Below are 26,238 nucleotides of genomic sequence, written 5' to 3' on the forward strand. Positions count from 1 at the left end.
AATGATGTGAAAAAATTATTAAATAATCCATGTCACTTATGAGCCGGACGCAATGAATATTTTCTCGTTAATTGCATGGTCTAACTAAGAATAAAATTAATAAAAAACGCAACTAAGAACTATCCATCTATCTTCTTCTTCTTCTTCTTCTTCTTCTTCTTCTTCTTCTTCTTTTTCATTTTTTTTTTTTTTTTTTTTCAAGTTAAAGACTATTCATCTATTTTTGGATATTTCGAACTGTTTAAACTTGGTACAAACCTTTTTTTTGTTGCGTTTTATGTCTTAGATTATTCCTTACCCGAATTTTCAGGAAAAATCTTAGATTATTTTACTAATATGTTAAAGGGTTAAAGAAGGAAATATATATAACTCTGAGTTAGTTTAGTACAAGAAGTCAATGGTAGATAGTATTACTAATTTCTCAAATTATATTAAAAAAGTATTAAGATTTGGAATTGAATTGGTTTGATTTTTCTGATCTCATAAATGTTATCCTAACAATTTTTTTTTTAATAATTTTTTTTGGAAAGGGTGATAAAACATTAACTTGGAAAATTGAACCAAATCAAATGGTTTCAAATAGTTTGGATTAGATTAGGTTATTTACGCAAATAATATCTGATACAAATATTTCTTAAATGTATTTATAATTTTAAATATAATAATTTTACTTATTTATTTATGAAGACGTATTGGATACTTATCACCTATTGGCTGGCCATGCATTTGCTATGTCTTGCATGTATATCATGTTTTGAATATGAAAATGTAGGTTTTTAAAAGTATTTCATAGGATAATTATTAAGAAAAACATAATAATGGTCTCCAATAATTGGATTTTTTTTATTAAAAAAAACATAAAAAAACTGAAAAAAACAATTGAAATATAATGAGAATATAGCATATTTAATTTATTTGAAATTTTTTACTCATGCAACATAACTAATACTCCGTAGCTTATTTGTTATATACTGTTTTCTTTAAAGGGAATGTTAGTAATCAAATGGGAAATAATTGTTATCTTGAAGTTATAGATAAAAATGTACATGTAATAATTATTATACAATGTTATATTAGTACAATTCTATATTAGTACAATTTGTGTAAATAATTTTATACAATTCATTAGTTATTTACTGAAACTTTCTTGCTGAGAGTGGCTTTAAAGTGATTCGAACTCCAACCCATGTGAAGTGAGTCAGTGTCCGAGTTTGAATGATTTCATTTTTTTAAGGACATAGTTGGACATACAATAAAGGCAATTGTTTTCAAGAAAAGGATCTCAAATGTAATTTTAAAATATCATGAGTTAATTAGAAAAATAATACTCCGTATATAATTTAACGTAAACAAATTCTGAATCGCCCAAAAGCACCAAATACCGATCGGTCTTCTTTGTCTTTCACTCCTCCGCATCGCCGCCGAACAAGGAGGCGAGAAGAAGAAGGCGAGGAGAAGAAAAGAAAGGAGGAAGCTCCAGGTAACTTGGCTGTTCTCTAAGGGCTAGGATTAGGGTTTTTTAATTTTTAATTTTTTTTATCTGCTCATCTCATTTCCTTCGACCATCTTTGTCTCACTTCACAGCCACAAGCCACCACCTTCCACCACTCAAATCACCTCTCCCCACCACCGATTTCACTACCGCCACCAACCCAGCCGCCATCAGATCACCCTCACCACCACTCTCATCCACCACCACTGTTCACACTCATCATCACCACCGTTCACCTTCACCCGCGCACACCTCTCAGCCTCCATCACCACCTGCCACAAATCACACCATTATGTGATAGCTGACTATATATATATATTATACTGTATACAGGCAGCAAAGAATTGAAATTTGAAAGAGTTTGTGGCTATATACACAACACAAAACCAAACCAAGGAAATTCAGTAACAAAGGTAAGACTCCGGCTCCATAGATCTTCGATTCTTGCTCTAATATATGGCTGTGTTAGTGGCTTTAATTTTGGATTTTTGATGCGTTGCCTTCTATGTTGTTTTTGTTATTTTCATTTTTGGCCTTCAAAATATTCGTGGTATGTTGAACAAATTAGTGATTACATTATTGTTATGGTTGATAAAATGAGATAACTCTTACACATATATATATATATATACACATTTATACATGTCATAATATTTTATATTATTTACTGTCGGATCCTTGCTGCGGCTGTCTTATTTGTGTTTATATCCATGCTTCATAGGTAGTGCAGTGTTCTTGGCGTATCGATATCTTATGTTTTAATAATTTGTTGTATTACTATGTTTGTGTACATGTTTCATAGGTTCCAGATATAGCTTTAAAATTAATAGTCAAATAATGTAAAATGGCTATTTAACCAACCTTACTTTATAGGACTGTTTTTTGGTGTTCTAAAAGTAATACTTTCATAAATGAGTATTTTTTATGGCTGAAATGTGAATGTTGGTTTGGATGTGTGGCAAGATAAGAAATGATAAAATTAGAAATGGACGTATTTGTGGAATGGTTGAAGTACTTGATTTATTTATTTATTTTTTGATAAGTACAGTTGGAATAGTTGATTATGATGGTTTGTCCATGTGTAGTGAAGGTTAAGAACTACCCTAGTAACAAAGAGTGATGTCGGTCAATATTGAAGATAATGTTAGAGAGAGAGGCAGATCAAAATTAAGATAGATTGGAACCGTAAGAAAAAAATATGATTGCATGTGTTTGTTTGAATTTATGGTTTTAGATAGAGCGGAATGGCGAAAATGATTCATGTTGCCAACTCTAAATAGTTGAGAAAAAGGCTTTGGTGTGTTGAGATAAGTTACCAATCCTGATATTAAGTATTAGGAGTTATAATGTGAATTAGGATTCTTTTTGATATGATGAAATCTGGAAATACTTTTACTGTCACTTTTGATACAGTTGTTATTTTCCTTGATAGCTCCATTAAGTATAGTAAATTTATACAATAGAATGCTTTGTAAAATTTCTAAATTTATGTGACAACCAAATTCATTTTTAGTGATTTGAAACTGACTGTAGCTGGCTTATGATCTATTTTTAAGGGAGATGAAACTCATTTGTTTTCCTCCCAATGGTTTGTAGCTCTGAAATTAGGTGAACTTGATGGCATAATGAGGGAGAAATACAGTAGGCAATTATCGCACAATTGAAGGCTCTCCTGATGCAAGGTGCTGCTTAACTAGGATATTTTTCTATGCTGCCTACAGTAATAGAAAATATGGGCTTACTTTGCAGCAGACACAAACATTTTAATCAAGCTGATACTGAAGAAATTGTGCAGGTATAGTAATTCTTGATATGCTACAGGCTACATTACTTGCACCTTAGTCTTGTGAATGCTATACGAGCAACAGGCAATGTTGCAAGTTCTTGTCTCTGAGGTCTGATCATGTTTTCATCTTTGCATTTTATACGATATTATAGCTTTCAAGTTAGTTTTCAATTTGTGCTATTTCAGACTGAAGAAATTGAAAGGCGGATTGAGCAAGAAACAAAGGCAGATAAACATATTCAGAAACTACTTCTACTTGGTGTGTATAACCAAATCCTGTTTGTACTAAAGCTATATGTTTAGTGTTCAATTTGTTTCTTGTAGCACTTATTTATTATATTTATATATATATATATATATATATATATATATATATATATATATATATATAATTTCTCATAGAATTATAATATAATGATGAAGGAATCACAAGGGCATCACTCATGGTTTCGGTTGACCATTTTTGCCCAAGACGAGGGAGATTATAAGATTTATCATTTTGTTAAAATTATTGCTTGCTTCCTTTTGAATGATTGTATCATAATTAAGGACTAGGCTGTTACATATAGATGCCCTGTTATTTTGTGTTTTAAAAAGCCAAAAATCTCCTATATTTACCTTTCTGAATTGATTTTTCTTACCTGTCTCAACCATTTGACCAATTCAAAGATACTTTTTGAGGCTGCAGTTGCTAGAAGTAGCAACACACTTCACTTCATTATGTTTTCAAAGCATGTTAATTGTTCCATGGACTTCAATTCCTTGTATTAAACAAATGATATTATAAATTGTGTTGGTTGTGTCCATGGCACTATTTGTGTTATTATTACCCAAAAAATATCATATTTGTAATGCAGAAACATAGACTCATTCCCTGAATGTGGCATATTCCATATTAGCCGATTCAAATTGAAATTGTCAAGTCAGCCATAATTGTGTGGTCAAAACAAGAATTATTAAGGCTCTTTTCTGACAGTGACAGTAAAACCTTGGTTTGTGTTTCTTGGAGTTTAATTAGACATGTTATACTTTATGCAGCTACCTAGAAAAGATTTATTTCATTTGTGAAGTTGTCAAAGATGTGGTTGCATGTTAGCTGCAGATTTATGGCAGCCTATCATGCATAATATATCTTCCTCTGCCAGTCTGCCTCCATTGCTTGTTTGTGAAGCTAAACTCTCCATCTTCATTCATCTCACCTACCACTGGGTCATATTTCTTATTTTTCTATTCTTTTATTATATTTTCTTTCTTGTTCTTTTTAACTTCATCTCTTTTCTAATATGCATTCACTTACATCATCTAACACTTAGGTAATTTTTTTTTTTCAATTTTATGTCGAGACTAAATGGTATGTATATAATGTTACACCAGCACACTTTTGAGAGTTGAAGCGTTTTAGTTACTCAATTGAATATTGTAAACATGCAATTTCTAATTTCCATAAAGGGGTAACAATTTTGGTTTAGTTATTTACATGTTCTTGATATGCAATTCTCCACCATCCCTTTACATGCTCGTATGCATTCATCATATATTTTTGTTTTTTCGGTGGTGTCACACACTTCTTTCCCTTGGCGGTACCGTTGCCTGCCTTAACACTGACATAATAATTCTTTTATTGCTAAGGTGCTGGAGAGTCAGGGAAGTCTACTATTTTTAAGCAGGCAAGTCATCAACACTAGTCTATTTACTGAAACTATAAGTGGTACTTGTTTTTCCATATTTACATGCCATTCCATAATTGGTTTGCAGATAAAACTTCTGTTTCAAACTGGCTTTGATGAGGCAGAGCTAAAGAGCTATATCTCAGTCATCCATGCCAATGTGTATCAGACAATAAAAGTATGCAATACTTGAAAGGGTGTGTTGGTTATTTCCCTTTTTGCAATACACATGTTTTTGTGTTAGCTGCTTAATAAAAATATCAATGCCTTTGTGATGACATGAGCTGAAATCCTTTTATTAGAATTGAAATGATGTTTTGTGTTTTGAACAGATATTGTATGATGGATCAGAGGAATTGGCTCAAAATGAAGCAGATTCCTCGAAGTATGTTTTATCTGCTGAAAATAAGGTTTGAGTTCGCTATTTTACTTTCTAATTTATTTTCTGTATATTTTCCTCCTTTTGTGTTGGAACATGCAAGTATATGGAATAAGGGATCTAATATTAACATCTTATATGATGTGATTTTATTTAAAAACTATCTAGACAATGACTATTTTATTTTTCCCTTCCTTTTATTTCTTTTATTTTTTCTGTTGTAACTGTAGAACCATTGAGCTTGCTCTATCAGATGTTGAGAGAGGATCTTCTTTTGGTAAATTTTAAATATTTCATTCTTTACTAGGAAATTGGAGAGAAACTATCAGAAATTGGAGGCAGGTTTGATTATCCACACCTCACGAAAGAGCTTGCGCGGGAAATAGAAACTCTCTGGAAAGATGCTGCTATTCAGGTAATTTTTTAGCTTTTTTTTTCTAAGTACTATTCAGGTAATTTCTGGTTCATTTGGATGGCTTGATCTGATTACTCATGGGTCACATTATTCTACTTCTGATATTCATTCTGAATGTAGCATTCCCAGAATCTAATGATACTTATTGCATATAGGAAACATATTCTCGTGGTAACGAACTTCAAATTCCAGACTGTGCCCATTATTTCATGGAAAATTTGCAAAGATTGTCTGATGTAAATTATGTTCCAACAAAGGTATGTGAAGTTTAAAGTTTACAACAATAATAAAAGTACATGCAATATGTTTTCTGATGTAGGAGAGGATTGCACTTACATGAATGAATAAACTCGGTACAGTAAAATGTTGGTGGAAAACAACATGATAGAAAATCACCTGTCCTTATTGCACTATTTTGAATAGCTTCAGAATTTGGAGAGGCTGTGTATATATATCTATACTACAAGCTTTGAAGTAAGAAAACGTGTAATTTTTTGAAGATATTATTATTATTATTATTATTTAACTAAGATCTGTATTGCAAATTCATTCTGGAGTGTTGGATTAGTATCTATGTTTGTTCCACGTGACTAGTTGTCCATATGTATTTGTTAGAATGTTTATGTATATATATATTTATGTTGGGTCATTATGTTATTACCCATAGTTGTTAGGATCATTGTATAAATTAGGTAACCTTATTTTATTAGGGTTGTTTGTTTTCCCTTTATAAAAGCCACTTTAGGCTTAAGGGTTAGAGTGTGAAATATATACAAGAGATATACAGAATACATATTCCCTCTTTCTCTCTCTCATGAATCTGAACATGGTATCAGAGCTATATGGATTCATGGGTGTGGGAAACGACAATTGTGTTGCCTTTGTATGAGATTGAAATCGCGAGAGTGTTGTCGCGTTGCGTGTCTTTGCCGGAAGTTCTTGTCGCCGGCAGGTTGAGAACATCGTAGTCGTTGTCGTCGTCAGATCTGCAGCCTCCTTCGTCGCCGTCAGATCTGAAGCCCCTTTGGTCGCTCGTGTTGTTGCCACGTTATTCGTCAGCAAGCTCGCCGACATCCACCGTCGTTATTTGCAGAGGTGAGGCTTCATCGATTCGTCTTTTCTCTTGGTCGGAAGTTGCAGAAGTGTTTGTCTCTGTTTTTTGCCGTCGCCGCTGCGTGCTTGCCGGCGTCTGTCAGTGGGTGAAGAAGAACAACGGTGTTTGGCTACGCGGTTATGCTATTCCAACCCTGGTTAACTAAAACCGGAATAGCAGAGACCCGGTTTTGATCCAGCCCAATTACCTAGATCCGGCCCGATTGACAAGATACGGCCCGACTGCCCAGATCCGGCCCGACTGCCGATCCTGCAATTTTTTTTTTTCCAGGTTCATTTTTTTTTGTTATCTCCTCCATGGCTGCCAGTTCAGACCTGTTATCTTCTACCTCCTTCAATCCTCCCATGACTTCAGTCAAGCTTAATGGCAAAAATTACATTTTATGGGCCAAGTCAGTAGCCATTTTCCTGAAAGCCCGAAGGCTTGGGCACTCATTTGGTTAAGGATAAACCCAAAGACAGTGATGCTGATTTCAGTTTATGGGAACAAAGGGATGCTTAGATCATCTCCTTAATGCTAAATTGTATTGAACCTCATATTAGCTCCAACTTGTTATATCTGGACACTGCCAAGGAGATATAGACCCGACTCCAACAGTTATATTCAGGTACTGGTAATATCACCAGAATTTATGATGTGTGTAGACAAATTTTTGACCTCCAGCAAGGGACTCACAGTTTAGAAGAATACCTCTCACGGGCAATGGGTCTTTGTGAAGAAATGAATTTGTATCAACTGATCACTTCTGATGTGAGAAGCATGCAACAACAACGTGAGGATTTTAATGTTGTTCGGGTTCTCACAGGATTGTCACAAGAGTATGAACCTGTTCGTGCACAGATTTTGGGTAGCCCTGCACTTCCCTCTCTTCCTGATATGTTATCCAGACTTCAGCGTGCTACTTTATCTAGTGGTGTTTCCGGGGGTGCTTCAAGTGGTGTCATTGCTCCTCCTAGCAGTGAACGTTCTGCCTTAGTTGTGAACCAGGGTGGTTTTCAGTCTTCTCGTGGCGGTGGTGGTCGTTTTACTCATGGTCGTTGCCGTGGCCGTGGTCGTGGCAAGAGGTAGAGAATCAAAACTTTGCACTCACTGCGGTCTTACTAATCACACTGTCAATTATTGTTGGGATCTTCATGGGAAACCACCACCTTTTTCCTATGCACATCAAGTGACTTCTAATGATGGGGATTCTTCTTTCTCTGCTACACCCACTGCTCCACATGTGGCTGTTGAGACTGCTATGGTCACAATTCCCCGCGATGAGTATGATCAGTTTCTGTCTCAACAACGGCCTTCTACCTCATCTTCCATGGGTCCCTTGCCCAATCAGGTAGTGCTCCTGCATGTCTTTTGTCCTCTAGTCCAAGTCCGTGGATTCTGGACTCTGGCGCATTCGATCACATGACTGGTAGTTCTCATCTCTTATCTGATTTTCAGTCTGTTTCTTCCTCTCAAAGTGTTACTCTTGCTAATGGATCATCAACTAAAGTTTTGGGTTTGGGAACTATTCATCTTACCTCCTCTATGTCCCTTTCCTCTGAGTTATATGTCCCTCAATTCCCTATTAATTTGTTGTCCATTAGTAAGCTTACTAAATCTCTTAACTGTTCCGTTACATTTTATCCCACATGTTGTCTTTTTCAGGATCTCAAGACGAAGAAGAGGATTGGTACGGGACATGAAGTAGGTGGCTTGTATTACTTCGATCTTGCATCATCTCCCACGGCTCTTCAATCATCTTTGTCTTCTTTCCAGTGGCACTATCGTCTCGGCCACCCATCATTATCAGTTTTGCAGCATCAAGTCCCCGGTCTTAGTCGTATTGAGTCCATGTCTTGTGAAACATGTCAACTTAGTAAGCATTGTCGTGTATCTTTCAAACCGAGACATAATAATCGTGTTGCTAGTCCTTTTCAGTTAGTTCATTCAGATGTATGGGGACCAATAAAACATATTTCTATTAATGGATTTCATTATTTTGTGACTTTTGTGGATGATCATTCTCGGATGACTTTGTTGTTTTTAATGAAAAATCGTTCTGAGTTGTTCTCTATTTTCCAAAGATTTTGCAAAGAAATAAAAACTCATAAAAGTTTTACGTTCTGACAATGCCAAAGAATATTTTTCGGATCCTTTTGAGACTTATTTTCATGCTAAAGGCATCATTCATCAATCATCTTGTACTTATACTCCACAACAAAACGGAGTAGCTGAACATAAAAATCGTCATCTCCTAGAAGTCTATCGTGCCCTTTTATTTCATATGCATGTTCCCAAACGGTTTTGGAGTGATGCTGTTCTTACGGCATGTCATCTTATTAATCGGATGCCCTCGTCAGTGTTAAAAGGTAAATCTCCTCATTCTGTTCTATGTTCCAACTCCGTTTCGTTTAATCTTACTCCGCGGGTCTTTGGATGTGTGTGTTATGTCCATAACCTTGGACCTGGTCTTGATAAACTCGACCCTTGTGCCACTAAGTGTGTTTTTCTTGGGTATTCTCGCACTCAGAAGGGCTATCGTTGTTACAGTCCTCATTTTCAACGTTATTTCACTAGTGCTGATGTCACATTTTTTGAGTCTCTCCCTTATTTTTCTGATTCTACTACTCCTCTCGATATTACTGTTGAGCGACCTATGCCAATGGTTCCCTCTCTGTTTCCTGCTCCGCACCTCCTCGCTCTGTTGTCCCATTGCAAGTTTATACTCGACGACCTTGACTGCCTACTTCGCTCCCTCCATCTCCTTCAAAGTCTTCGGATCCGACGCCTTTACCTGATGATTTGCCTATTGCTCTCCGTAAAGGTATTCGGTCGTGTGTTACTGCACATCCCATTTCTATCTTTGTCTCTTACCATCATATTTCATCCTCTTTATCTTGTTTTTTTATCCCGAGTGTCTGCTACTTTTGTTCCCAAGACTTTGCAGGATGCTCTCTCTAATTCAGGTTGGCGACAAGCCATGGTAGATGAAATGGATGCCCTTCACCGTAATTGCACGTGGGATCTTGTTCCTTTACCTCCGTGCTCCAAAACGGTTAGTTGTAAGTGGGTCTATACAGTTAAATACCTTCACGATGGGTCTATTGAGCAGTTGAAGGCTCGTCTACTGGCAAAGGGGTACACTCAGACTTATGGTGTTGATTATGATGAGACTTTTTCCCCTGTTGCTAAGATTTCTTCTATTTGGGTACTTATTTCCATTGCTGCTAATTGTAACTGGCCGTTGTTTCAATTGGATGTCAAAAATGCCTTCTTACATGGTGACCTGGTTGAAGAAGTTTATATGGAGCAACCACCTGGGTTTGTTGCTCAGGGGGAGTATCGTCACACTGTTTGTCGCCTTAAAAAGGCCTTGTATGGATTGAAACAATCTCCACGGGCTTGGTTTGGCAAATTCTTTGAGGCGGCATTGGAATTTGGCCTTAACAGATGCCAGACCGATCATTCGGTATTTCACCTGCGCACTAAAGCTGGTTTCATTTTTCTTGTGGTATATGTAGATGATATTGTGATTACAGGTGATGATTCTGAAGGCATTGCTAAGTTGAAGTTGTTTCTGCAAAATCGATTCCACACTAAAGACTTAGGTAAACTTAGGTACTTCTTGGGTATTGAAGTTGCTAGATCCAAGAAGGGTATAAGTTTCTCTCAACGCAAATATGTGTTGGACTTGCTAGAAGACACTGGTATGTTAGGTGATCGTCCGGTTGATGCTCCTATGGATTCCAATACAAAACTTGTGTCTAATGAGGGTGATCTATTTAATGACCGGGCAGATTTCGTCGCCTTGTTGGGAAATTAATTTATCTCACTATCACTCGACTTGATATTTCCTAGAATGCCACATTGGATTGCTGTTCTTCGGATTATCCGATATCTCAAGCAAGCTCCAGGTTTTGGGTTACCATATAAATCAAATGGTCATCTCAGGGTGGAAGGTTTTACAGATGCTGACTGGGCTGGTTCTCCTTCAGATAGGAGATCTACTACAGGCTACTGCACATTTGTAGGAGGAAATCTTGGTACATGGAAAAGTAAAAAGCAAACGGTGGTAGCACGATCTAGTGCTGAAGCTGAGTACAGGGCAATGACCCATACCACTAGTGAGTTGACATGGATACAACATTTTCTGAAAGAACTTGGGTTAACAGTTGAAGCTCCTACTCCGTTATTCTGTGATAATCAAGCAGCTGTTCACATTGCATCGAATCCTGTGTTTCATGAGAGGACCAAACATATTGAGGTTGATTGTCACTTCATTTGGGAAAGAATATTAAGTGGGAGCATTTCTACTCCATTTGTGAAGTCTGAAGATCAACTAGCTGACATGTTTACCAAAACATTGGGTCATAACCGGTTAAGGACTATCTGTTCCAAGCTGGGATTATTTGATATATATTCTCCAGCTTGAGGGGGAGTGTTAGAATGTTTATGTATATATATATTTATGTTGGGTCATTATGTTATTACCCATAGTTGTTAGGATCATTGTATAAATTAGGTAACCTTATTTTATTAGGGTTGTTTGTTTTCCCTTTATAAAAGCCACTGTAGGCTTAAGGGTTAGAGTGTGAAATATATACAAGAGATATACAGAATACATATTCCCTCTTTCTCTCTCTCATGAATCTGAACTGTATTCAAATATCTATTCTTTCCCCCCAACTGTTGGGTGATCCTTCCAACCTTTAGTGCCCATAATTGATAAACTTAGTAAATCAATGTTGAGTCTAGTTGATGGAGATCAAGTTCAAAACATTTTAGCCCTTTTTTTTTTTAACCGACCCGCTGAAATCCCAAGTTTCTTTTGCAAGTGAAACAGAACAGATTGAAGAAAAGTAAAAGAACCTCAATACACCACCAAGCAGTACATGTTTTGCTCACTAGTGGCCACATTGATTGTGCAATTGGGCGAGACAAATTTTATCATGTAATGGGAAAAAATATGGAAAATATAGACATAGTGGCTTACTTTTTCAGGTACAAGAAAAAAATTTCACTCTAAAATTTCCATTATTGTCACTTTACTGACAGCTTTGTCTTATCCCAACTTCTGTTGGGCTGCTGCAGCAATACTTTGGTGGTATAACCTGTCGATTCGTAGCAGCTGTTAATCAAACAAAGGGTTGGAATGGAATTGAGAGAACCCACACTCTAAACACCTTCTCTAACTCTGGGTTCTCCTGTCTCGGTGAAAATCTTTGGCTTTCCAAATTGCGCCGTCCAAAATAGGTGAATCTATTTCAGTAACCAGCAATGAAGACAAGATGCTCACTAACACCTACAGTAAACCACATTCTTAAAACCTTCTTTAACTCTTGGTTCTCCTGTCTTGGCACCAATCTTTGGCTTTCCAAAGTGCACCCCAAGATGCTAACTAAATTAGCTGGTAAGGTATGTGATGGTAGAACCACATGCTTTAATTCGTCTTAGAGACCATCTCTATCCTCATTTCCGTTTGGCTAGATACGGTTGTAGATTTTTGCTGTCATCAACTCTAGTAGTAACAGTATGTTTTATCATATAAAGTTGGTTTTGACATTAGATGCATCTTTCAATCTAACATTATTATATACAAAAAATTTCAAAGGGGTTCCTCTTTAGTACTTGGAAGGAATATTATAAACCTTTTATAGTCCCTAGATTTTAATCTGTTTTTAATAATTGATTTAGCTTTTCTTTGATTTCAATTGGAAAACTGCATGTATTCTAGCGTTCTAAACTTACTGTATTGAAGCTGCTGTCTTTTGTATGGCTTTTTCCCACAAGCTTCTCAGTTTATTTTGTGATGCAGGAGGATGTTCTATATGCTAGAGTTCGCACAACTGGTGTCATAGAAATCCAATTCAGGTGAATACTGTTTGTATCTATAACATTCTTTTTGTATGCACCATTTATTCGAGCTTCTTGCATACCTGCTTAGTCTTTTCCTCAAAGTTTGTAGTTTACCTACAGCTTTGGTGGCATCATGCTATTTTGATAAGTTATTTATCTTGTGAATTTTATGGACTGAAGGATAAATTACAATATGAAGGCTTAGTTCTATGACATACTGGTTGTATCTACCATGAATGAATTGCCCATTTTTCAAAAATTAAAACATTGTCTCATTTTGGAAGAAATTACTAAGAGTTTCTCTATCTTTATATATTCTTAGGGAGAAATATATATTGTGGCCATTTATTTAAATTACTTAGTAAGGATGTAGTGTTGGACCCACCATATTTTGTTACAATGGAATTATGGACTGACATTGTACATAACTTCACAAGCTTTAAACCAATTAATTGGTCAGCTATAGGAATTATTTTTTGCCATTCAAATCTATCTAGGGCCTTACCCTCCATTGGATTGGCACCTAACATGTTTTCCACGCCACAAGATGTCAATTCTTCCTCTTTTGTTTTCTTTTTGTTCTTAGCATCTTCACCTTGTATCAAGTCACTCATTATTAGTACATTTATTGATTTTTTTATTGTACTATACCATTTAGTCAGATTTCACTTGGACACAATGCATGACATACTCAAAAATGAATCTGTCCATTTTTTTGTTTGATAAATAAAATTTTATTAAGGAACCAAAGGGGAGCGCGTCAAAACAACAACTGTTACTGTTGCATAAATTTGAATTAATGGTGTCACATTCTTTTCTAGTTGTTTGAAGTTTATTGTTAGGATGCTGCATAATTATGCTATTAGTAGTTACTTGTACCTTTACCTTTAATTTTGTCATTTGGATTTCCTTCTCCTGATAATTCTATTGACAACTTATTAATTACTATAATTGCAGCCCAGTTGGAGAGAACAAAAAAAGTGGTGAAGTATATAGACTCTTTGATGTTGGAGGCCAGAGAAATGAGAGAAGAAAATGGATTCATCTATTTGAAGGTGTTACAGCTGTGATATTTTGTGCTGCTATTAGCGAGTAAGGTTTCTTGCTTTGTCCACTGTCACATTATTTGCATCTGGTTCTTGTGAATCTGAAACTGATCATGACATCCATAGGCAGGGATATTTTCAAATCTTTCTTTATAAACTAGAAATATGTTGTTGCCAGATAGAGTTTAGTAGCTGGATCTTCGTTTTTGTGTTGAATGAGGTTTGCAATAGCCTTAATTTGTTCTAAATCAAAGGACCTCAAACACTGATTCTAATAAGGCTTTTTAAGTTCTGCTTATTTTTATGAACTTATTGGGATATCCTATTAGCGATTCAATGTTTCAAGATTCTTTAAAAAGAAATTTGTTACGCTGCTACATTATTTTGCTGGATAACTGCCATTATACCAATAATTCTATCTTTGGAAAGGTCATTATTTTTCACCCTTTTGTTTGTAAGAGTGAAAAAAACAAAGGGTTACCACAAATCTGGTTGAAGACTGACTAGGCACAAGTTACAACCCCTATGATAGTAGTGATAGTGATAAAACTTTTAATTGTTATTGTAATTGTTTTCAGGTACGATCAAACACTATTTGAGGATGAAAACAAGAACCGAATGATGGAGACCAGGGAACTCTTTGAGTGGGTCTTAAAACAACCATGTTTTGAGGTTTTTCTTTTTCTTTTCTTTTTTCTGTTTCATTCTTCTTCTTCTTATTATTTTTTTACAGCACATCTACAACATTCTGATGTTCTCTTATTGTGGAGATTACTTTTGCAGCTCATGTCCATTTCTTTTGTTACTATTATACTTTTACACAAAACTACTATTTTCTTAATAGTTGAGACTGCCTTTACAACTTATATATATTTCTTTTTGCAGAAGACATCATTCATGCTATTTCTGAACAAATTTGATATATTTGAGAAGAAGGTTCTAAATGTAAGAGCAAATAAACACATTTATACATATAGCTGGATAGTTTTGCAGTCTTGGATTTTGATATTCTGTTGGTGTAGGTGCCTCTGAATGTATCATTTTGATATTCTGTTGATGTAGGTGCCTCTGAATGTATGTGATTGGTTCAAAGATTATCAGCCTGGTTCAACGGGTAGACAAGAGGTTGAACATGCATATGAGTAAGTATTTGTATATTTCTGCAGCTGTCTTTTGAAAAAACAGAGAGGAAAGATTACCAAAAGGCCAAAATCTATAGCAGTTTTGGCACCCGAAATAACTGAATTACTCATTTGCCCCCTTGTTTGAGAAGAAGGGGAAAGGGCGGTATTTGATAAATGCGAAAAAAATTATATATCCAACTCCCTTGCTGAAAGAGTTTTATGTTCTTCGTGTTTGGTTGAGTACACTTCTATTCAGAAATAGTGTGATATGTAATGTAAAATTGTTAGTGGTAGTAAATATGCCATGCTGGATATAGGAATTATTGGACAAGAGGAAGTTTGGATATGTTGAGAAATCAACTCCCAAAATATTTGGTGTTTAATTTTAAAAAAATCACCAAAAAAGATGTTTGGGGTTTTACTTTTGATGGCCAAAACTCCCCTTTGACACACCTTGGCAATTTTTTCTTCTCTAAATTAGGACTAGTCAAAAAAAAAATTTGGACTAGTCAATATCTGGATTAGAGAGTTGCTAGTCTTTTCAATGTGTTATTTATATTGGTCCATTCTCTCAAATGTCCATTCCATGAACTTCACATTCAGGTTCGTCAAGAAGAAATTTGAGGAGTTGTATTTTCAAAGCACTGCCCCTGATCGCGTGGATCGGGTCTTTAAGATTTATAGAACAACGGCCCTTGACCAGAAGCTTGTGAAGAAGACTTTCAAACTGGTAGACGAGACTTTGAGAAGGAGAAACCTTTTTGAAGCAGGCTTATTATGAAAGTGGATTGATGATCCTAGGAAAAAAAAGGTCTATTTTTGAGAACTATATCAAAATTTTGACATTGAGGTCAGAACAATCCTTCATAGACAACTGGCATATCATATTCCACAGGTTTAAAAAGTTTTGGAATCCCATTTGTTATAGGCGTTTGTAACAGAAAGTTAATATTTCAACCCTGTTATTCTTCTTGGATGGTGCTTAGTCTGGAAGAACACCCCCAGAAAGAATTTGTTCGAGTCTTTTGTGGGTTTTAGACCAGAATTTGGGTCAAACACAAGATGCTGACTTTGTATTCTTTTACGCTGCATCATATATGATCATTCATTCCAAGCTTTTATGGAAGAGTTCTATATGGGGCACATTATAGGTTTTTTTATATGATCTTTCTATTTGGGTTATACGAGTAACTTCTGCAACTTTGCAGGTAGCACTAAATGTGGTATTGTCACTACCCTAACCCCAAGGGATTATAATTTGAAATGTATTTTATCATCTTTTCTTTTACTTTTCTGGTGATGAGATTGAGGATTGTCTCCACATCCTGCAGAGATGACTAATCTCCATAAATACATGGAGCACCCCCAGTTCTATCTGGTAAGTTCAGTATATGACATTTGAGACCTCTCTGGCTCGAGACGGACTCAGATTCCCTACATGTTGAGGTTAACTTGAAATGTAGGTAACTCGTGTCCAGCATTAAATTTTTGTAGGTCAGGGATTTATTGAAGATATGGCATTATATAGAGTTGAATGGCAAAATATAGTTACATAATTCCTGTAGTTAATAGTTGGGACTAGGCTTTCTGGAGCCGAGTAGAATACCTTTTGATTTAGACAGGAGGAACTATTTCTATTTCTGGAGCTCAGTAAAATTTCCATGATGAAAAAAATAAATAAATAAAAAAGGGTGCAGATCTCATGTTTGCGAGTGTGAGAATAGGTGAATTAAGTTGAAGATGAAAGTGTATTTTGAAATTTCAAACAAATGGAATTGGACGTTAAAAATGACTATTTAAGACAACATTTAAAGTTTTAAATTCTCACTTTTCATATATGTATCTATATATATATTCGAAACTAGTTTAGCAGTAGTAGTCTTTGCATGATATAAGCATAGTTTTCAGCATAGTTTTCACATGCAGAGAGTCAGGTGTCCTCCATAATTATACAGTTAAAAAAAAGTCACAAGAAAAGTTAAAAAAAAGTCACAAGAAAATTTCGTAACAGTCTTTACCATTTATTGGAAAAGCAGACTTTTTAAAGTTATAAATTATCACTTTTCATATATATATGTACATGTATAGGGTTATTATTATTATTTGAATGTATTTGAACAAATTTGGACTCTCTAGTGTTTCAATTTCTATACATAGGCTAGAGTTTGAATGCCGAACATGTCAATTTTTCAACATTTAAATTCATTTCAGTATTGAGAGCTAAATACGTAGGCCAGAGAGTTTCGATTGATTATTGGGGTATGTTTTGGAAAATAAAAATAAAAAAAATTAAAAATCAATATGCAGCATAAGCATTAAAAAAAAAATGCTCTGGTGGGAATTAATTCATTAGCGACATTGATTGGTTTAGCAACATTTTTGCGGACAGATATAGGGGCTGAGGTTAGAGTTGGTTCTGCAGAAAAGAATTTCACAATAACAAACCTACCCAATATATATATATACCCTACATTTAAGTATAGAAAAGAGTAAAAATATCATGTAACTAAATATGTATCCAACCCTACATTTTTCTCTATTGTATGGCCAACCAAACACACACACATATATAAAAAGCTAATACTTGGGCACAGCAAGCAATTTCCACCCTCCAACTGCCAATAACTAATTCTCTGCTTCACAAAACCATTAAACCAATTAACCAGAGCCACTGAGAAGCTACTTGTAATTATTTTCATTATCTGAAACAAATTGATTTTTAAACATGAGAAATTAAACACAACAACAAACAAAATCATCATCAAATTAACTGCTTTATGCATTGGGTTTTCTGCTGGGTTCATGGGAATCTCTGCAAGAGCATGTGCGGCCTCTGCTGTGGCATGGTTGGTCCTCCTTGAAGGGTTTCTGGTTTCCGTTAACGGCGGCGGCGACATTGATTACAAAGATGCACTTAAAAAGTCCATTCTTTTTCTAGAGGCACAGAGATCAGGAAAGCTTCCTTCCAACAACAGGCTTTCTTGGAGGGGAGATTCTGCTCTTCAAGATGGAAAAGATGTAAATGTGAGTCCCTCTCTCTCTCTCTCTTTCTCTCTTTCTCTCTCATTATGTATATATTATTGACAGTATCTTAAAATCATCTCTTAGAAATCCTGTTTGACAACTTATATTAGTGTGGATAGCTCCTAATTGTGTATACGCATTTTGAAAACCGTGCTCACGGTGAGTATGCAAAGCAGACAATATCTGCACAACGGGCACGAGTCGTAATAAATGATATCCGAGTCAATCTCTCCTGAAATTCAGACAAGTGAGAACGCGAAGGGGAGAAGTTACTGGCACTTACATGCGTCGATGTCGCATTTTGAGAACTGTGAAAACGGTGTCTGTTGTCAAAGTTGTCATAGAATTTCACTACTATGCTATTTGATTTTCATAATAAATTATGCAACCTTTATTTTATTTTGTGAATAGGATTAATACAATACTTTGTCCGCAGAGAACACAAATTTCCCATTTACTAAACAACATTTTTCTTTGAAAAGGTTGATATTCCATGAGTTTAATATGTATAATTAATGTGATATTTGGATGTTTTTGTAAAATAATAGGTGGACCTGGTTGGGGGATACTATGATGCAGGGGACAATGTGAAGTATGGACTCCCCATGGCATTTACAGTGACTACACTTTCATGGGCTGCTATATTTTATGGACCAGAGCTCAAAGCAGCTGGGGAGCTACAAAATGTTCATGCTGCAATTAGGTGGGGCACTGATTTTTTCCTCAAAGCCAGCTCTAAGCGTAACCGCCTATATGTGCAGGTGAAGCCCCTTTCTCCCTAGCATCCATATATATATATATATATGTATATATATGACTGTATATAACAGTGTTTTCAAATGTAGAATGTAAATTATTTAATATTGTTCAAAATGACATCAATTTGACAACAAAAGTTAAAAACACATTATACATGTATTGAGTGTACTCCCTTTACAATTCCTAGACTAATTGGAATGCTCTTTTCACAGCACAAAGCAAGAGTTTAAAAAAAAAAAAACCCTTTCCAATCTCTTCTTTAGGTAATGATCAATGAAAAATGTCTCATCAACTTTAAACTAAAGAAAGTCCTTTGAAGTACTTCTTAGTAATAAGAGCAAATGTGTTTGAGAAAGCATTCCTTGAAAAGAAAAAAATGTCAAAGATTTGTACTGATGTTGTTATGTCCATGACACTAATCAAGGTAGGAGATCCAGAGCTAGATCACCAGTGTTGGATGCGGCCCGAAAACATGCAAACGCCAAGAACTGTGCTAAGGATTGACCAGAATACACCAGGAACCGAGATTGCAGCCGAAACTTCTGCAGCCATGGCTGCTGCTTCAATTGCCTTCAGAGGCTCAGACCGCGCCTATGCTCGCCAAATCCGTAACAAAGCCAAACTGGTACCAGTTTCTGCATATATAGCTTGGCCTTATATTTTGAATTCATCATATATGGTAATATACATTTTGTTGTATCAGATCATAAGAACCTTAATCTAAAACTAAACAATTATTGATGCTTTTATATGTCTATTTTGTTGATTTATTTTGCAGCTTTTTGAGTTTGCCAAAAAATATAAAGGAACTTATGATGGAGAATGCCCCTTCTACTGCTCTTACTCAGGCTATAATGTAATACTTCCCCTCTCTTCTCTCTTTCTCTGTGTGTGTATATATATATATATATGGATATCCTTTATTTCTAGTACATAAAATGGTGATTATAACTTGATGGGATAATGACAATGGGAAGTTTTTAGTAAACTGGTCAATAGACCAATGGAAAAAAACAAATAATTAGAGTCGAAAAGTTTGAATGAAATAGAGAGCCTAATGTCACGGACTTGGACCTATCCAAGCTCACGTGCAGTCTTAAACATGTTTAAACCCCATGAAGTGAGAAGGGTGCGGATCGTAACACTAAGCTACACTCATCAGTGAGGTGAGATCTAATTAAATATATTTGAATACTCTCCATTTTGTTTGAGCTGTTCGGCCTGAATATCATTACTCTTTTATCAAATAAGTTGCTAACTGCATGTTGCAAAGAAATGCAGGATGAGCTATTGTGGGCTGCAACATGGCTATACATTGCCACCAAGAAGCCCGTGTATTTAGAATACATACAAGAGGATTCCATTAGTGCTCACGTGGCTGAATTTAGCTGGGACCTCAAGTATGCTGGTGCCCAAGTCCTCTTATCTAAAGTAACATTGTTACTCTCTCTCTCTCTCTCTCTATATATATATATATATATATATATATATATATACACACACACACACACACACACACACACACACATACATACATACTATGTCAATGCATACAATATTTGGTATCATTAATAATAAGCTGTGTTTAATTTCCACCAAATATTTTCCTCAAAACTGCAGTTGTGTTGGGAAGGGCAGAAAGGTTTAGAGTCATTCAAGCAGCAAGCTGAGAGTTTTATATGCTCGGTGCTTCCTGATAGCCCCTACCATCAGGTTTTCGTGTCTCCAGGTCTCTCTCTCTCTCTTTCTCTCTCTCCATACTGTACATATATATATATATATATATATATATATATATATATATATTGTAGATATATGTGTGAAAATGATACTCAACATATGATCATAATCAGGGGGTCTGATTCACCTAAGAGATGGGGCCAACACACAATATGTTACAGGCACAGCTTTCCTGTTTAGCGTCTATAGTGATCTGCTAGCCAAGTACAATCAACAGGTCAAATGTGGCGACAAACAGTTCAATTCAGCCCAACTCATGGATTTTGCTAAGCAACAGGTAATCAATAATCACCTTCAAATATCATAACTGGTGGCCAAATTCAATAATATTTTAGAATTTATCACAAGAATTCAAACTTCACAGATTAATATTTCTTTTTACAAAACACAAATTAATTATATAAGCATGTGCACATTAATTGACTAGGTTGATAAATGAATGAAATTGCAGATGGATTATATACTGGGGAAGAACCCAAAGAAAAGATCATACATGGTTGGGTTTGGGAACAATCCACCAATGCAACCCCACCATCGAGGCGCTTCTGTGGCCAAGTATTCTGCAAACCAGGCAGTGAGCTGCCCCATGAGCTTTGTTTACTTCTACAACAAAAATAATCCCAACCCGAATGAGCTAACAGGCGCCATCGTCGGAGGTCCTGACCGGTACGATAATTTCGTAGACCAGCGTTGGGAATCAGCCATGACTGAGCCAACAACCTACACCAACTCATTAGCAGTTGGTGTTCTTGCAAAGCTTGCAAAGCAATGTGTGTAGTTCAGTAGGAATGCCTTAGCTGCATGCATGTATGTAGAGTACACACACAGCTGAATTGCCTCTCTCATGCATGCAACTAGCTCTTTAATTACCTTAATTAGAGAGAACAGATATTTATCTAGTTTTTTTTTTTGGTTAATGATTTCATCCTGGAAGCAGAGAAAGCATGTATGAATGCATGTTCTTTACTATCCCTAATCATTGTTCTTCTTGTATTTTCTGTCACCACTAATAAATTTCATATATGTACTTTTTACAAGACAAATCGAGTTGACATAATATACATGTGCACAATCGGAAAAGATGTACGGTAGTTGAGTTGTCAAGGTAGATATATATTGGCATACAACATTCAAATTATTTTCTTACATTCAACCTCCATATTTTCATTTCATGGGAGACCAAAGGAGAAGTCATATAGTCTTTAAATCATTAAATTCACAAAAGCCTAACGATACCAGACTCTTATTTCCCAAAACGAGGTCAACGGTTAAAGCTGTAATACAGGCAAGTGTGTGTGAGTACCAATTAGGAAAAAAAAATTCACAAACCAAATAAAGCATTAAGATCATCATGCAATTTCTCAATTGAAACTACATTGATACCAAGTCACTTGTCTTTAATCAATTATATCTTGTCACATAAATAAAAATACATTTACTTCAATAATTCAATAAATGTCATTAATTAATTATATCTTGTCATATAAATAAAAATACATTTACTTTAATAATTCAATAAATGTCATTAATTAATTATATCTTGTCACATAAATAAAAATACATTTACTTCAATAAGTACCATCACTACGGGTCAACATTCCAAGAGCATTATATGGCGGCCCTGAAGTAATAAATTTCCCTGTTTCCATGTGAAAACGAAATCACAGTGGACACTTAAAGAGGTGAAACAAGATTTGTTGAGCTTCAGAGACATTTCTGCATAAATGTGAGATGCCCGAGATCACAGTGATATGACATCCAACTCTTTTACAAGCCACTAAATGCAAACTGATTGCCAATAAATGCAGAGGGTTGATTCAACATACGTAGGAACTTTGATTGCCTACCACTAGTACACAAACATACATCTCAAGCCCTAATGTCGCATGACGTGAATAACATGTCTATATAAAGATTGAACAAAATTTTCTTGATTCACTTTATACACAAGTATTTGTGTCGAGACTCAAGAACAAGATTTTCTTGATGCTCTTTATGTTTGTACACGCAAGGGATTCCAAGTCTAAGCCAAAAATGAGAGAGCATAAAAAAGAACCAGGAATACAACATGAATTTGTTTCCATTAGAATGGATGATGTACAGAGTTTAAAAGAAAAGGCTTCATAAAAACAGGGAAGCCTTTTAAGCATATATATACTTAATACTATACAATCACTACGCTACTTCCTAACCCTAAACAATTTAGAGGGCATCCTTATCAATCCCCAAAATCACTTGTCAACAAAAGAGTTGTTACACTTCCAATCCACAGCCTGCTAAGCGCATCTCTTACTTTCTGACAATCAAATCTTCAAAATATCTTGTTGAGTGTCGAGACACTTGTTCTTTGACAATCTAATCTTCAAAATATCATGTAGAATGTTTGGGACACTTGTTTTCTTACGTGGGAAAAAGCCGGTCTACCTGAGCTACAGGCATGTAACATTAAAATTAAACCAGACTTCCAACCAGCACCTGTGCTTCACAACTTGTATGGTTGGAACATTTACTTTGAATGCTGAACCAGAAATTGTGCACAAGGGTATTCAGACAACAATGTTGGGAGCTCAATATCAGAAAAATCTATAGCAGGAATCGCCATATATATATCTTCAGTAGAGAATGGAATGCTGCAACAAAGAAATGAATTAAGATGAATGAACTTGAAGTCGAGGTGAATAAAGCATCTGCACATGATATCGCTACAAAATTGAAAGCTCTTGTCATCCGGATTTTTTCGAGCTCATTTCCATGACAACTTCCAAAAAAATAAAGTTCTTATGACAGGTGGCAATATAAAATTGTTACAGCTACGCTGAATCTGAGTACTAATAGTTTAATAGACAGCATTCTTTCTTATACTGTTTGCGAATCACATTATGCAACTAAGGAACAGTTACGACAAACACAGAAACAACCAAGAAATACGACAGAAAATAAACACGCCAGACAAAGAACACAAAGATTTAGTATGGTTCGGCAAAGCCTACATCCACGGTGAAGAACTGGTGAAAGAATTCACTATGTGAAAATCTGAAAATTACAAGTTCCAGCGCCAAAACCCTAGCTCTAGCTCTCAATATCTTTTCGGCGATTTTCAGTGTCTCTCAACAATCCCACTCCAAACCCCAAGCGCCCTTATATATCGGGCTACAAGAGAGTATAAACAGGGCCCATGACCCGCAAGAAAAAAAACCGAGCTCAATCAACGGGTCATCGGGTTAAAAAGGGGTCAAAAGGAGACCCAGAACCAAATTCGGGCCACAACATCATAGTACCTAACAGGAAATTCGAGCTTTGAGGGCAGTGTTGCAAAGAAGGAACTAATTGAAATTTCCAACTATGTTGAGGGTTGTATATCATAAACCGCGAATAAGGAACCAATCAAAATTTCAAACTTCATGGGTAGGGTTGTGAATCAGTGTGCAAACAAGGAACCAAGAATTTCAAATTCTATGGCAGGGAGGGGTGGTAATTCGTGTTGACGGGTTGTGTTTGTGTCATGTCAAGACATGGGTATCCTGTTAAACGGGTCAACATGAACACAACACGATTATTATTCGTATTAGGAAACGTTGACACGAACATGACAATTATTACACGAGTAACGACACGTGTAACCCATTTAATAAATGGGTCAAGACTTGACATGACACTTGATACAACAAGACAAGTTTAAGTCATTTTTGAAACAAACATGATATGATGTTTAGCCAAATGGGTCATTTTTAACATGAATACAACACGTTTAGTTAAAAATCGGGTTATAAACGGGTTGACGGATCAAACATAAACTCAACACGTTTAATTACCATGCCAAATTGGGTCGACAGGAACACTTATTTCATGTTGTATTCGAGTCGTGTTAGCCTGTCGTGCCAAATATTGCCACCCATAGCCAGGGTTGTGAATATATTCAGCAAAATAAGGAACTTTGTAGGCAGGGTCATACCATGTGGTAATCTCTAGTACCTTGGTAAGAAACCATAAACAAATAATAAGGGGTCAAGCACTGACAATGATAATGGTGGTAAATTGGTGAAAAATGCAGCTGTTTTGGGTCACACTTCATCTGATAAACGTTAAAAATTGAAGCAATTTTATCATCATAGAAACAGTTAAGTATGCAACTCTCCACATAGACTGTTGCCAATCATTCTGTTGGACACAAAGGAATAATATATCATTGCAAATAACAGGTTAAGGGCAAAAAGTAAGAGTTTACCTCAGATCATCATCCAGCAAGAATGAATTTGAGGTTAGATTCTGAGAGTCCTTGTTCAAAATCTCTCTCATCTGAGCAACAACCTGCAAACCAAACACAATTTTCAGAAACAAAGATACACCATAAAGCAAATTTACACTAAATAAGAAAGGAACTCAAACACTTTCCTCATTTGACACACTTTGAGTACCATATTTGTCATCCCAATACATGGTACTTATTCGATAGATTTGCCTAACAGTCAATGCCTGCCAAAGATAACAGATCGAGAAGTTGAGTCTGGAAAGTGGGACATGAGAGAAAAATGTCAAAATTCAGCTAGGTGAAAAGATCATACTGGACATAGATCATGCCTAATCTCGTCCAGGGACTTCTTTCTCTTTTGATGTATCACCTAAGATGATTTACAAGAAACATAAGCAAACTAGATATCTAAACATTTACGGTATTGAAGATCTCACAACAGTACTATGGCTTATACCAGAAAACCGACAGCTTGTCTGATATAATTTAGCTCATGCCAAGAAGTTCCTGCAAACTACATCTAATATTGATTTAGATCCGGATGTATATTAGAAGTTTTAACTTTTGCCAGAAGTGCTTGCGAAGCAAAAAGAGAAATATAAATACCTCCTCCTTTGCACCAACTATCCATTTTTCTAGTTCTGCTAGACCAGATTTCACATATTCTCCGTTTGAAAATGTGCAACATTCTCGTCGCAATAGAAGACTGAGAAAAAGCTTCAGCTCGATAAAAATTCACAAATTGATCGCTAAATTTCAAAAATAAGATGCGAAACTCAAACAATATTGCGTACCTGTTGAAAAGTGATATATTGATGAAAGAGAAAACCTGAGTCGTGAGCTTCCGAATGAAAAAAGAAGGTACCTGGAAGTACACTGTTTGTGTTACAAATGTAATAAATTGATATAACAGTGTTGCTTAAAGCTACTAGGACAAGAAGATGGAGTAAACATAAAATATTCCACACTCGTTCCACTTTGCATGTGTGTGTGAAAAGAAAATGATGAATGCTTACTCAGATTAAGACCAAAATGGTCATGTGTCATCTTCTCAGCCACAAAGTAAGGGCAATCTGATTTTAGCACTCCGTTATCCCCATGTGACATGGTGACATCTTTCATACACCACATAATTCCAATAACCTTCCTATATTTTGTTTTAAGGTCACAGAGTTGCACATTAACATCCATGTTTTCCTTGTTATATTTCAAATCATCATACTTACCAACCCAAACCAAATATTGTCAGATCAAGAGTTGGCAGAAAGGGAATTTGAAGCACTAGGTTAAAAGCCTCAATCCAGACTCCATTTAACAGTCGATCATGACTTCAATAATACTAATAATATCTTGACATATTGCAGAATAAGAATATTAGAGGACAATATGGTTGTTTGGGTTTTAATCTGGTTTGTAAGCCCATGTGGCATAAGTATAAGAGGGTGATTTGCAGCACAAATTCTGGAACATCCTCAAATAAATAAGCAGGCCAGATATAATCTCAGGCAGTTTAGACCATTTTATTTCACAAGGTCAGAATTTTCAAGTTCCAGTCAACAAACCCAGAAAATGCTTATCATCCGGGTAAAGTCCAACAATCTTTTTCGA

The 26,238-nt window shown here is 35.7% G+C and overlaps 3 protein-coding genes across 7 annotated transcripts in view; 2 read left to right on the top strand and 1 right to left on the bottom strand.

Moving 5' to 3' along the window:
• The first annotated feature begins 1,308 nt into the window (after positions 1–1,308).
• On the top strand, positions 1,309–15,984 carry LOC132282607 (guanine nucleotide-binding protein alpha-1 subunit). Of its 4 annotated transcripts, XM_059784340.1 has the most exons (16): positions 1,313–1,480; positions 1,826–1,905; positions 3,089–3,174; positions 3,288–3,387; positions 3,465–3,537; positions 4,908–4,945; positions 5,034–5,123; positions 5,278–5,355; positions 5,632–5,739; positions 5,895–5,996; positions 12,648–12,703; positions 13,646–13,780; positions 14,313–14,406; positions 14,620–14,679; positions 14,797–14,876; positions 15,462–15,984. In XM_059784340.1, exons 4-16 carry the CDS (start codon positions 3,343–3,345, stop codon positions 15,637–15,639), a joined length of 1,137 nt encoding a protein of 378 aa, XP_059640323.1. In that variant the 5' UTR covers positions 1,313–1,480; positions 1,826–1,905; positions 3,089–3,174; positions 3,288–3,342; the 3' UTR covers positions 15,640–15,984. The 4 variants fall into 4 exon arrangements, with proteins under 4 accessions (XP_059640324.1, XP_059640322.1, XP_059640323.1 ...); XM_059784339.1 differs by lacking the exon at positions 3,288–3,387 and having other exon boundaries at positions 1,312–1,480; positions 3,089–3,287; positions 14,623–14,679; XM_059784338.1 differs by lacking the exon at positions 3,288–3,387 and having other exon boundaries at positions 1,314–1,480; positions 3,089–3,287.
• Positions 15,985–16,099: 115 nt separating this feature from the next.
• LOC132282606 (endoglucanase 16) lies at positions 16,100–21,413 on the top strand. Its single transcript, XM_059784337.1, has 8 exons — positions 16,100–17,882; positions 18,431–18,643; positions 19,066–19,266; positions 19,420–19,497; positions 19,923–20,072; positions 20,262–20,370; positions 20,495–20,658; positions 20,833–21,413. The coding sequence occupies exons 1-8, from the start codon at positions 17,661–17,663 to the stop codon at positions 21,157–21,159; spliced, it is 1,464 nt and encodes a 487-aa protein (XP_059640320.1). The 5' UTR covers positions 16,100–17,660; the 3' UTR covers positions 21,160–21,413.
• An 860-nt stretch (positions 21,414–22,273) lies between these two features.
• LOC132284530 (myosin-15) overlaps positions 22,274–26,238 on the bottom strand; it is a 66,858-nt gene continuing 62,893 nt past the window's right edge. The window contains exons 32-38 of one of the 2 annotated variants that reach the window (XM_059786637.1): positions 25,425–25,495; positions 25,237–25,336; positions 25,088–25,144; positions 24,944–25,000; positions 24,773–24,854; positions 24,607–24,688; positions 22,274–23,011 (exon numbers count right to left, since the gene is read on the bottom strand). In XM_059786637.1, coding sequence (XP_059642620.1) covers positions 22,888–23,011; positions 24,607–24,688; positions 24,773–24,854; positions 24,944–25,000; positions 25,088–25,144; positions 25,237–25,336; positions 25,425–25,495 — 573 coding nt within the window. In that variant the 3' untranslated portion in view covers positions 22,274–22,887. Of the gene's footprint in view, positions 23,012–24,606; positions 24,689–24,772; positions 24,855–24,943; positions 25,001–25,087; positions 25,151–25,236; positions 25,337–25,424; positions 25,496–26,238 lie in introns of those variants that run through there. The other variant, XR_009472305.1, reaches the window with a different exon arrangement.

The sequence above is a fragment of the Cornus florida genome, unplaced genomic scaffold (assembly GCF_030987335.1).
Source record: "Cornus florida cultivar Cherokee Brave unplaced genomic scaffold, ASM3098733v1 CherokeeBrave_3.0.0_Hap2_Chr11, whole genome shotgun sequence".
Taxonomy (NCBI): domain Eukaryota; kingdom Viridiplantae; phylum Streptophyta; class Magnoliopsida; order Cornales; family Cornaceae; genus Cornus; species Cornus florida.

Bases quoted from the DNA above. Each gene is read 5' to 3' on its own strand.
- LOC132282607 (XM_059784338.1), top strand. From the start codon at position 3,201: ATGCTGCCTACAGTAATAGAAAATATGGGCTTACTTTGCAGCAGACAC. The intron at 3,538-4,907 runs GTGTGTATAACC...TTTATTGCTAAG, and splicing joins TCAGAAACTACTTCTACTTG to GTGCTGGAGAGTCAGGGAAG. The intron at 5,997-12,647 runs GTATGTGAAGTT...TTTGTGATGCAG, and splicing joins TAAATTATGTTCCAACAAAG to GAGGATGTTCTATATGCTAG.
- LOC132282606 (XM_059784337.1), top strand. From the start codon at position 17,661: ATGGGAATCTCTGCAAGAGCATGTGCGGCCTCTGCTGTGGCATGGTTG. The intron at 20,073-20,261 runs GTAACATTGTTA...TCAAAACTGCAG, and splicing joins CCCAAGTCCTCTTATCTAAA to TTGTGTTGGGAAGGGCAGAA. The intron at 20,371-20,494 runs GTCTCTCTCTCT...GATCATAATCAG, and splicing joins TCAGGTTTTCGTGTCTCCAG to GGGGTCTGATTCACCTAAGA.